General features: G+C 43.9%; 2 protein-coding genes across 2 annotated transcripts in view; both read left to right on the top strand.

Moving 5' to 3' along the window:
- PSMA1 (proteasome 20S subunit alpha 1) overlaps window positions 1-9644 on the top strand; it is a 12813-nt gene extending 3169 nt beyond the window's left edge. Inside the window, exons 2-9 of the mRNA XM_072422361.1 lie at window positions 1856-1900; window positions 3983-4218; window positions 4611-4699; window positions 5469-5539; window positions 6016-6145; window positions 6719-6798; window positions 8342-8446; window positions 9445-9644. Of these exons, the coding sequence (XP_072278462.1) occupies window positions 1856-1900; window positions 3983-4218; window positions 4611-4699; window positions 5469-5539; window positions 6016-6145; window positions 6719-6798; window positions 8342-8446; window positions 9445-9501 (813 nt within the window). The 3' untranslated portion in view covers window positions 9502-9644. The remainder of the gene's footprint in view (window positions 1-1855; window positions 1901-3982; window positions 4219-4610; window positions 4700-5468; window positions 5540-6015; window positions 6146-6718; window positions 6799-8341; window positions 8447-9444) is intronic.
- A 2380-nt stretch (window positions 9645-12024) lies between these two features.
- COPB1 (COPI coat complex subunit beta 1) overlaps window positions 12025-12300 on the top strand; it is a gene marked incomplete in the record, with an annotated part of 13751 nt that continues 13475 nt past the window's right edge. The window contains 1 exon segment of the mRNA XM_072422360.1: window positions 12025-12124.

Below are 12300 nucleotides of genomic sequence, written 5' to 3'. Positions count from 1 at the left end.
CCGGGCTTCACTGCCTCATGTTAGCCCCCCTCTGCGCTTATGACTGCTGAGAAAATAATTAGAAAGCAGCAGGTGAGGTGTGAAAGGTACAAATCTGCAGAATGGAGGATGTGGCAGCAGGGAGATCCTTACACTGCAGCTTCTCAGGTGCAACTTCCCCTCCAGCAAGGAGAACAGAGATCAGCAAAGCGGTGACAACACCAAATCTGGGGACACCATCAGTAGCTGCAGTGCCTGAAATCTCACACTGCAGATATACAGAGAATACAGGAGTCATAGGCACCTCATGGACTTTATTTCAGGAAGAATTCAGGACAATAAGTCATTTTGTATGATTTTATTTGGGTGCAGTCACTTCCTGAGATGGCCTTTTAAATATATAAATCCTAATTTTTTTTTAAACATTATATTTTTATTGATTTTTACAATTTTTTTTACAGAAATATTTTGGGGAGGGAGAAACATCTCTGGACCCCCATAGAATTTAACAATAACATTAATGGACCAATTGCATAGAAAAAAAATGCACCAAAATGTTCAGACAAAAACAAAAGGACCAAAACATACAGTATAGAAGCCATCTCCGACCCTCCGGCCTCATAATAATGAAAAATTAGAATCAGTAGCCCCAATGACCCCCCCTAAACTTGCAAAAAACCACCCCGCTTAGTATATGCATTTCCACTAGCCCATGACTTTTTAGGCTACCCAGTCAATTACCACCCTGTAATCACCCAACAAAGCTTTATAGACTGGAGATTCTTGGAACATAATCCAAGGCGACCACATTTCTAAGAATTTCTCATTCCGCAGTCAAATCCTCCATTAGTATAATTTCATTTACTCTGCGGAGCCACATCCCTACAGAAGGGGCCGACGATTGTTTCCACAACTTTTAACAGATGTCTAACTACTGATTTATTGTAAACTTTCTGTGGCCAGTCATTGAGATGGAGCAGGAAAAACCCAGGGTCATTAGGTATTGGCCTCACAGACATATCTTGACAAATTTTTCTTACCCCTTGCCTAAAATCTTTGAGCTTCGTGCATGACCAAAAGATATGTAACACCTCGCCCCTCTCAGTACCACATCTCCAGCACATATCCGAAACAGTAGGGAAAACGGTGTGTAATCTATCTGGCGTCTTGTTCCATCAAGTGGGAATTTTATATCCTGTTTCTTGCATGGAGCTTTTGTGGCAAAACCGCAACATTTGTTCCTTCTGGGCCTGGGACAAGATGATTCCCCACTCCCTTTCCCAAACCGGAAGGTGTAAAAACTTCTGGCATCATATTTATTGTTGAATACAAATAAATCTTAATTTTAATGGATAAGGTTTAGAAAATCCCAACAAGCTTATATAAGGGTGATGGTGTCCTAGATTGTAAGCTCTTCGGGGCAGGGTACTCTTCCCCTCCTGTGTCACTGTCTGTCATTTGCAACCCCTATTTATTTGTACAGAGCTGCGTAATATGTTGGCGCTATATAAATCCAGTTTATTAATAATTTATAGCACGGTTGCTCTGGTTTGTAGATCAGTTATTTATTTTTTTTACTTCCTTTAGTAGAGTGACAACCTTGTTTGTTCTGCAGGGAAATCTCACAATGGTGTTGTCACTTTGTGGCCAGGGTGGTATTAGATGGAGAATATTCTTGGAACATTGGAGTCAATAAAATCTGGGAGCAGACATTGTACTATAGTGAGGAATCATTTCATTATTAATGGGGAGATTTGTATTGTGATCACCCTCTCCTCTGTATATTTTTGGTGTTTTTGATATATTTTCTCTGTGTGATTTTTTTTTTTTTCCTGTTGATCGGTTCTGATAAAAACATTTTGTTTTATTTCTGCAGTTTCGTAATCAGTATGACAACGATGTGACGGTCTGGAGCCCCCAGGTAAGGCTCAGCCGCCCTGAACACAGCGGATTATTTATTTCTCGCACAATTCACAGCTCTGTTCTCTCCTCTTCTTCTCTGAAGTTTTGTATAAACTGCGACTCCCATACATGAAATATCCCCCGGGAGATGTGACGGCGCCTTGTGATTCTCCCAACATCAAAGCCGGCAACAGATTTTGTGAAAGAAAGCATTACACGGCGTAATAATCCAGCAGCTGCACCCATCAGACACAGCTGGGGCGTGGTGGTAGATGTTGGGGATGTTGTAGTAGCCGTGTGTCGGGGGGATTAGAAAGAAGTAATAAAAAGGGGGTCACACCTCATTCGCAGACATTGGGGGGCTGCAATAGGCTGTGACGGGAGCATTGTAACCTTCTAGTGGTATTCTAAAGTCAGCATCATCACCGATTTCATGAGACTTCCTGTTGGTCAGCACCCTGTTCAGATCTCTGCCGTACAATAATGTGCAGTGCATTGGGCCCTTTAAAATAAAGGGACCACCAACCCCACTCAACACCCTCACAAGATCACATTTACACCTCCATGCCCTATCTCGGATACAGCGATATAATTCAAGTGCATTGCTGTCATGCACTAGGCTGCCATTTAGAAAAAATGTGACCCCACAATCCAGCACCTTGTTATGGGTGCAATGCAAAACCTGAATGACCCCATGTGCAGAGCTACAAGAATTATATCATTTGGACTACTGTTACATCCTCCTCTCCGGTATTCCACTAATATCCTCCTAACATCCTCCTCTCTTTTTCAATCTATTGTAAATACTGCAGCAAGACTTATCCATCCTTCCCTCTTACCTACCCACCTATCTACCTACCCCTCTTCTGCTGCCTTTTTGTAGTTTTCTTCATTGGCTCCCGTTTCACCTTAAAATCCAATATAAGCTCCTGTGCTTTTCCTTCAGAACTCTCCACAGCTCCTCCCCCACCTACCTACCTGATACACAAATCCCTCCACAGCTCCTCCCCCACCTACCTACCTGATACACAAATCCCTCCACAGCTCTTATCCCACCGAACTACCTGATACACAAATCCCCCCATAGCTCTTGTCCCACTTACCTTTCTGACCTGACAGAAAAATCGCCCCCCTAGTCGCTTTGTTCGCTCCTCCAATGACCTACTAATGACTTCCTCACTCATAACCTCATCACACGCACGGCTCCAAGACTTTTTTTTAGAGCTGCCCCGACTCTATGGAATGGTCTCCTCGTCCTCTTTGGCTTCTGAAAGGATCTGCAGGTTTCTTGGCTCCATTCCTCTGTGATCTCTCACCATCCCAGTGTCCCTCAGTGCATCAGAACAGGCGCGCCCGGGACCCTCCTACTTTTTGCTCATTTATAGAGCCCTCAAAACCCAACGCTTCAACCTCACCTACCAGTCGTCTTCTGTCTCCTAACCCCTCACTACTTTCCCCCATTCCATATCCCCCTGCTATTGTGTGATACTTCCCCACCTCCTTGATTATAAGCTCTTCGGGGCAGGGTCCTCTCCTCCTCCTGTGTCACTGTCTGTCGTTTGTAACCCCTATTTATTGTACAGCGCTGCGGTGCTATATGTTGGTGCTATATATATATCCTGATTAATAATATTATCTGTAATATATCTATAATCCTAGGATTGGGGGAGCAGTGCAGTATCACTATGAGCTCTGCACTTCCAGTTCTTGCTACCAATTTCCAATTCACCCAACAGCCCCATAGGCCTTTGTTGCAGAAACTCCATTACATTCTATTACACTCTCCCTGAAGACAGAACATTTTTCATATTGAATTGATAAAGTTTGTTGTTTAAAACTCTGAAAAATCAGAAAGTGAGATGAAATCCTTGCTGAGTGACCCATTGAACGATTTCCCATCTTTCCTGTTCTGGTGACAACTCCAACTTTTTCCCTTAACTTTCATTATCCATGACAAATACACAGGGTGAATATTCTTTCCAGGGTGATAAATGGCCCTAAAAAGCTGTCTGAGGCTACAAACCTTTCTTTTATAAGAAGAACAAACTTTATATACAGTTTAAAAAAGCTGAGTCTTATGAAGATGTTGTCTCATTTCCAGGGCCGGATCCATCAGATTGAGTATGCGATGGAAGCAGTGAAGCAAGGCTCTGCCACTGTGGGGATAAAATCCAAAACTCACGCTGTGCTTGTTGCGTTAAAGGTAAATGTATTCAGTCATTATGATCCTTCTCAGGGTACAGTGCTCTGGTATATGTCAGAGCTATATAAATGTATAAAAATAGTGTGTGACTGTGGGGGGACATTAGAGTGTCAGCTCCTCTGTACAGAACATTTGTTGTATATTATTGATGATCGATCTGTGATATCTTTATTGAAACATAACAAACATGAAGTGGACGGCTATTGCAGATCAGTGCTGTCACAGTGAATCCTGTTTTGTCTCTCCACCCCACAATCAATGTCTTCAGTGGATAATTAACCCACGAGAACCTGTCACTGCCTGTGTATGAGTTTAGTGTTTTTAATATCAGTAATATTGCAGTCAGGTTGGGCCCAGTTCAAGGATTTTGGGTGGAAAGTTCCCTCATTCTTGTATAGTTTAGTATTGGATGTGACTGAGCAGGGTGGAGTTTTTGTTTCCTTTACAGAAAGCAGCAAACTTTCCTCCGGTGACATTAATATTATTATTATTATTATTAATAAAGGTTCTGGATTTTGTTTTGCAGTAACTTCATGCGGCAGGAGTGTCTGGATTCGCGGTTTGTTTTTGATCGCCCACTCCCGGTCTCCCGCCTGGTGTCTTTGATTGGAAGCAGTATCCTTTATACACAGAGCTCTCACTGGTAAATCAGGAAAGGATAAAAGAATGCAGGGAATTCCTCATCTCACCGGATGTCACTTATAATTTAAAGAGGATCTGGACTGAGCTGTCGCCACGGCAGAGATAGTTAGCGTTAATATTAGCAGTATCTGTGTGGTCTCCCTGCAGGTGATCTCTTCCCATTACTGAGGAGCTTTACATTGTTCTGCACTGGCTCTCTGTGGAGGCAGCCATCTTGGTAGAGGCGTCCTCATCAGAACTGCCCCCTACTGGTGATCTGATGAATGTTTGGGTGATGGTATAGGAGGAGTAGACACAGATCTGCAGAATTGAGGAAACAGGGTGATCCTTACACTGCAGGTATTCAGGTGGAGCTTACTCTCCAGCAAGGAGAACAGTGAGCAGCACAACAGTGACACCACTAAATCTCACCCCAAATCTGATGAAACCAACAAGATGAACACACACTGAAGATAAACAGGAGTGCCTAGGCACAGGAAGTTACCTGATACACAAGGGGTGGATATTTCAGGGCAGTGCTCACTCACAGGGTTTATAGATGTTCCTTAGAATATCTAAGTTTAGCTTCACTTCAGCATTAATTATGAGCGGCCATTTCTTCCATTTCATTTCTCAGTCTGGATCTAATAGAGAAATCCGTATGATGAGTTCCCATTTTCCTGCATTCTGTGGGAGTTTTGTTGTTGTGTTGTTGTTGCTGCTGTTTTGTTGTGCAATTTTTTTTTTCCTTAATTTTTGACAGAAACCCAAGTGCCTACCCAGCGCTATGGGCGGAGACCATACGGAGTGGGACTGCTGATTGCAGGATATGATGTAAGTATTTTGATATATATATTGATAGATTTTAGTGCACCCCACTCAAAGAGAAATACAAAAGTATTGGGAATGGGAATCCTGTATCAAAGTGCGCAGGAAGTATGTGGTATACCCAGTCCTATCCCGCTGACACCCCCATTCCTCCAGCACATCTTCTGACTATCCCCGGCTTTCAAAAGGATTTCCAGGAATTTGTGTGAACAGATCTGTAGAAGAACAGAGCATCTGGCATGATGTTTATAGACAGAATAATATTGTATTTGTCCGATTCCATTTATCTATGGATAAAGCAATGAGCTTCAGTTTCTATATAATGTCAGATAAACCAACCTGACAATGATAAAATTTCCTTCTCTTGAACCCCTTCTACATTTTAATCTCTTCTTTATTATCCTCACCATAATAATTTCCTCCCCATTACCTCTCTTCGGTTGTATCTCTCATTCACTGTTCATTCATTGTCTCCTTGACAGGACATGGGACCCCACATCTTCCAGACCTGCCCCTCTGCAAACTACTTTGACTGCAAGGCCATGTCTATTGGGGCGCGCTCACAGTCCGCTCGCACCTACCTGGAGAGACGCATGACAGAGTTCAGCGAATGTGAGTCCAGTGTGATATGTGTATGGGCGGGGGTGCTAGAGGGAGGGTAGTTGAGCAAATATTGGGGGCGACAGAGGTATGGAAGCCGGCTACCATTGGTAGAAGAAAGCTGAACTCTCCATGTACAGGAAACTCCACAATAATTCTCATGTTATTAACCTACCATCCATTGTTACATTGTGTTGAATAATATATTTACAACAGTCTGCTGACCATTTCTATATAAATATTGCTCTGGAGCACTGATATTGAGAATATTGTCTGTATTTAGAGGTACATATAAGTTTTGTTTTAAAGTAAAGATAACGGAGACTGCTGATCCAGGGAACCTCCGATTGTCTCATGGAATCGGGAAGGGTTTTTTTTGCCGTCCTCTGGATCAGCTATGTCTATAGGGTTATATCTGTTTATTGCCATAGTGGGTGAACTTGATTGACTTTACTTTTACTAACTATTAGTTTGTGTCGCTGTGTATAAATCACTGTAATATTTTCATATATTAATCTGGACTATCGGACTAAGACCACATTTTATAATTTTGCCCCTGACCTGTTATTGGTATTTGTCCTGCAGGTAATCTGAACGAGCTGGTAAAGCATGGACTGCGCGCCTTGAGAGAGACTCTTCCTGCAGAGCAAGACCTGACCACAAAGGTAATGTCTCATCTCCCCTCCACCTCCCCCTATGATAAGACATGGAGCATGAGGTCTTGCAGGGCATGGGGATAGTTAGTAAACTCATCTGATTTACAGGCTGACCTGCAACAAGCATGCAGATAGAGAAGTGTCTGGACTCCTTACCTCCATGCTCATCTCAGGTCAAAGACATAAATAATTTAGAGCATGTATCTCTAGGTTGGGGGCTATTAATGGCGTGTTATTGTTATATGGTTCCATGGAAGTTTGTTCTCTCTCAAATTATAATTTAGTAGTAATATTTGTTTTAAAGCTAAATTCTAGAAAAAACGCCTAATTCATAGAATAGGCTTGTGTGGCCGGGCAGGAGGCCTGATATTTTACTTTCACATTGCAGCAACTCCCCTTGTCTCTCCCCAAGCCTGTGATTGGATAGAGTCAGAGAAGTGGCAGAATGATGAGCACCTGTCTTCTTTCTGCTCTCTCCTATCATTCTCATTTGTGTTCCTTGTTGGTAAATGAGCACTGTAGCACAACTCATAGGCTCTCTGTGCTGTTTCTGAGCTCTGCTGTGCAGGAACTGCAGGAGGCCGATATCAGATCACAGTCAGGTACTTTGATCAGCTGGAACCTCAAATCCACCAATAGGGAAAGTGATAACATAGAGGATCTGGTTACAATGGCCCGGGATGAAGAATACGGGATATAATGGGCAGTAAGTGAACATTCAGTTCTTAAAGACGATGAGTTGGAAGCATAAAAAAATGGAGAAATGTTCAGACCTGAGTGACTCTGACAAGGGCCAAATTATGATGACAAGCTTTGTGGGGCGTTCTGATATGCAGGGGTTGGTATTTACCAAAAGTGGTCCAAGGGGGGATAACCAGTGAATTAGTGACAGGGTCATGTGACTTTGGAATGTAGATGTGACGTTACTATGGCTCGTGTTGACTTCCTGTTAGCAGAGCTGATGGTGTTTGATATGGGGGTCAGTGTTAGAGTCATGGCGTGTGTACAGCATACAGAAGGGTAAAGTGAACCTGTCATGAAATGAAAGCAGAAATATTGGCAGCATAAAATTTGTCTCATCTGCAATATAACACAGTGCTGTGCCTGGCCCGAGGGGCTGACACACTTATTGGGGGTCAGTGGTGGCCCTGGTGTTAGTGGGGGAGTCCCGGGGCTGCTTGTCCACGATAGCAGACTGCTCCTAAAGGGACCAAACACCCTCACACCAGCCGTGCTGTCACTGTGCTGCATGGAGGGTGCGGGGACGGCCTGTGCGCGGAGGGTGCGGGGACTGCCTGTGCGGGGAGGGTGAAGGGACGGCCTGTGCGCGGAGGGTGCGGGGACGGCCTGTCTTTTCTTGGGTGGCAGAATATTCTTGCTAAGTCCTCGGCCCTTCTTGATACCCCGGTGCTTCACATTGGCTGTATTTTCAGTCCTCGCTGTCTATGCGTGGATTTGGCTCCAGCGTTTGGCCATATTTAAAAACAGGAAGTCAGAGCTGGACAGGGACATGAATAATGTGTTACTAAATGATGAGATTTCTTGTCTGCAGAACGTCTCCATCGGAATCGTGGGGAAGGATATGGAATTCACTATCTATGATGATGACGATGTGGCACCGTTCTTGGAAGGACTGGAGGAGCGGCCACAGCGAAAGGTTGGTGACACCGTGTATTGATTGGAAATTCAGCCCATGAGATTTCCTGTTTTATTATGGAAACGACAGGGTTACATTCTTCTTAACTTCACTTCCTGTACTGGTGACCACACAGGAAGTGATGGGAAATTCCCCCCAAATAGAGACAGATGGCAACAAATCCTGAAAGAGTCAAGCAATTGGCAAAGAAGGCCGTGCTGTGGCCTTTCATAAATGTTTTGGGGTCCCTCCATATCGGCCAATCTTAAATATTTACCCCAAAAACCACCTGAAATAACTTCCATGTATCAGAGACCCCCCACTAACAGTTCAATGCAAATAATATAATACAAAATAGGGCGTGACTCTAATCAGACTGCGTGACCCGCCCTGGGGCTCTACATTACAGAAAGACAACATTAAGAAAGAAAGGCAGTGAATCCCTCACACTGGTGACCCCAATCATTTGATGATCATTTGGGGGGGATGAAAAAAATGCCCCATATCTTGGTGGTCAAATATGAAATGCTGCCCTAGATCGTCAGTGGGATAAATGCCCCTCTTATCAGCGCCTTTTGGGAGAATGGCTCCTTTATATTGGTGGTTGGTGGGCCCCATTACACAGGTGACCAAAAGGAAAATCAGCTCCTTACATTGATGGTCAGCAGGAAAGTCCCCCATCTGGCAGGGTCCACAATGATCATTGTCATCTGTGGTCACTTACCTGGGGCAGATGTTGCTCAAAGATTACCTGGAAACTTCTAGATCTCTATCAGGGCTTTCCGGCTCCGCTCCCTGGAGGCTGGGAAACCCTGTACATATTGCTTGTCTCGGCCAATCAGATGACAGATATCCTTCTCCTACAGAATCATCGAGGCATCTGCAGGAGAACAGGGGTTGCTGCCCCCCCCCCCAGCCAGAAACCACTTATATTGATTGGGGGGCGGATATTAGGATGTTTGGTCTCAATATGTGAATTTTGCCACTATTAATATTCTCTTCATTTCCTCCCCCCACAGGTGGCGGCCCCCGCAGAGGAAGTGGCCGATAAGCCCGAGGAGCCGATGGAGCATTAGGTTTAGCTGTATTGTTTGTTTTTTTTTTTTACGTTTAGCTGACCATCATTGTGCGCGGACGCCGCGTCACCCCCGGCTGAGAATTGCTTTTCTATGTCTGATCATTGATGGGGAAATTTAATAAAAATATTTCTTTCCTTTGATTTGGGGTTTTAATATTTTGTCGCCTCCAATGAGGAATCCGATGTCACAGTGAGAGAATTATTATTATTACACAATATTTATATAGTGCCGACATATTAGGCAGCGCTGTACAAAGTCATGTCATATAGTGGATGATAATCCAATGATCTCGCTTTATTCTGATACGATGCATTCTGCATGGATGGCACTGTGCACTCCTCATACATAGCAGACATGTCCTCTTTATAAGGTTCGATATTTCCTGAGGAGCCCCTCAGCTCAGCCGGTGACCGCCCCTTGGCTTGTATTTTGGGTGGAGCCCCCCTGTAATTATCCTGGAGTCGCCCTGTCATTTGGCCCATGCTTCTTGCGGCCAGACGTCTCCTCGGGACGCTGATGGCAGGAAGTGGTTCCGGATGGGAAGTTTGGCAGGGAGTTGGATTGTTCTGTAATTACCTCTCGAAGGGGAAATAATACGGCCAGGAGGAGCTGACACTTCCCTTTTGTAATATCCAGATGAGATTGTCCTCTGACCCTGCCACGGGCAAACATCTGGCGTGGCACTGTGCCCAGGGTGGGGAGCACATTGTGATCACTGAGGCTTTGCTGCCCACTAGTGGCCAGATCACACTGGAGGAAAAAATACAATGAAAGCTTTTCACTTACAATCAGGATGTCAGGAAGTGGAGATTCTCACCTGCTTATTGCCTGCAGATCCTGAGACTGCGTATGGACAGGTTGCTGTCTCCCAGCTCCTCTGTCAGCCAGGGATGCAATGACACAGAACATAGGCGCAGATATATGCAAAGCAAACCCTTCCTATCCCACATGTGTGTCTGTTCAGAAATCATAAAAATAAAAGGGAATACTGGATGAAATAAGCAATTATATAAATGATGTGACCTGTCAGGACCAATCACAGCGCTTGTTTTTCCTGTTTTTCACATTTTATAGATTCTATAACGGTGACAACTCTTCACTCTCCAGTGGAAAAGCACATCAGCGTTGTCACCTGGACAGGAAATCTTTAGATATGGCTTTTAATAAAATTGTATTGACTTCCTGTGCTGCTTCTCCCTCTTTCGGTCTAAATGTTCCTGATGGTAGTGCAAAAATAACCCCCAATGGTGTGATGTCGCCGTCCTTCTTGGAAGAAACCTATGGAGGGCAGAAGAGAAATCTCATCTGGTAACATCATATGAGAATAAAAATATTCCATTGTACTTGCAAAGCCCCCTTTAATAAAATAAAAAAAGGGAAATCAAAGGTAAATGTAAAGAAGAAAAATATCCAAAAAATCAGATAGGTGTCAGACGGGTACATGTATGAAAATAATGTTAAAAAACACACATCAGGTACAGCCAAGGTGAGAGACATCCCTGGGTATGATGTAAGGGAATGAGATCTGAAGTTGTCACAGGAAAAGTTAATAGGAGAGAAAAGATCATCCAATATGAGGAATAGAGGAAGGTTATGTGCAGAGGCTGCTGGTGCTTGTCACTACCTCTGTCTGACCTTTAGAGGGCAGCAGAGTGACTGCAATGTCAGCTTCCTTTCTGTAGGTAAACTACATGTCCCATGATTCCCTGCATTATGTATGATGGATGTGGGGGTGACACTTGTAGTCTCAGCTCTACAGCACAATGGGGGCTACAGAGGAAGACACTGAGCATGAATTGTAGCCACAGGCATTAGGGGTGTGAAGTTCCCTGCAGATGACAGAAGAGATTTATGGGTGAGAACCATGGGTGAGGGACGGGGTCATTGGGACACATAGAAATATTTTATTATTTTAATGGCTTTAGACTGACCAGCTCTGAAAGGTTTTCCATGTCTCTCCTTTGCACAATGTTGGGTACATGGAGTAACTATTTTGTGAGCGTGAACAATCCTTAGGGGATATATTCTGATTCACCGGATTTAATCTCATATTATACTAAAGCGCTGCATTTTGCTTGTATGTATTAATATTGATTTGATATTTTTTTTCTTCTGATAAATATTAATGAACAATAATGCAAATAATGGGCAACAATACAAAAAAATTCATATAGAACATTTTATTTCCCATGGTCTCTGCTTCCAGATGTTTCCACTTTCTATAAAAATGTTTGTTGCTTATTGGGAAGTGACAACTCTCAGGTAACTTTGAATTAATTTTCTGAGGAAGAATACTTCCTAAAGTAGAGCTGTCTCTAGATTGACCAATTAGATGTCAGCGTTTATTATCTGGGTCCCTAATTGGATAGTTTGGGTGGCAATCATTACAGACTCCTCCCCAATGCTGTATCACGCCTCACAAAGCGGCTTCTTTGACAACTTCCGGTCAGCTGTCTCGGAAATCCGTGTTCTGCGTTCCAAAGTCTTCTACACTTCCGGATATATGCGGTCCGGTGTGACGTAACTTCCGTTATATTGTAGGCGGGGTTCCGCACAGTCGATGTGTCCGGAGTTCTTCCACGTCACCGAGCTGAGACCTGCTGACACCGGGCGGGAGCAGGTACGGTACTGAGGCAGGGGGCTTTCACCTTTATATACCCAAATCTCCTCTTTAGGGGCCCCTAACATCATTCTGTTACTGGCTGCACTTCTTCCGCATCTCCTCTGTCTGGGCCCCATCCTGTTCCTGGTATAGCAGCCCCAGGGGCCCTTTAGGTTCCCTTCATGTCAGGCAAT

The sequence above is a fragment of the Pyxicephalus adspersus genome, chromosome 9 (genome assembly GCF_032062135.1).
Source record: "Pyxicephalus adspersus chromosome 9, UCB_Pads_2.0, whole genome shotgun sequence".
Taxonomy (NCBI): domain Eukaryota; kingdom Metazoa; phylum Chordata; class Amphibia; order Anura; family Pyxicephalidae; genus Pyxicephalus; species Pyxicephalus adspersus.
The sequence above is the reverse complement of the archived record's forward strand: the minus strand, read 5'-3'. Positions and strand labels throughout refer to the sequence as shown.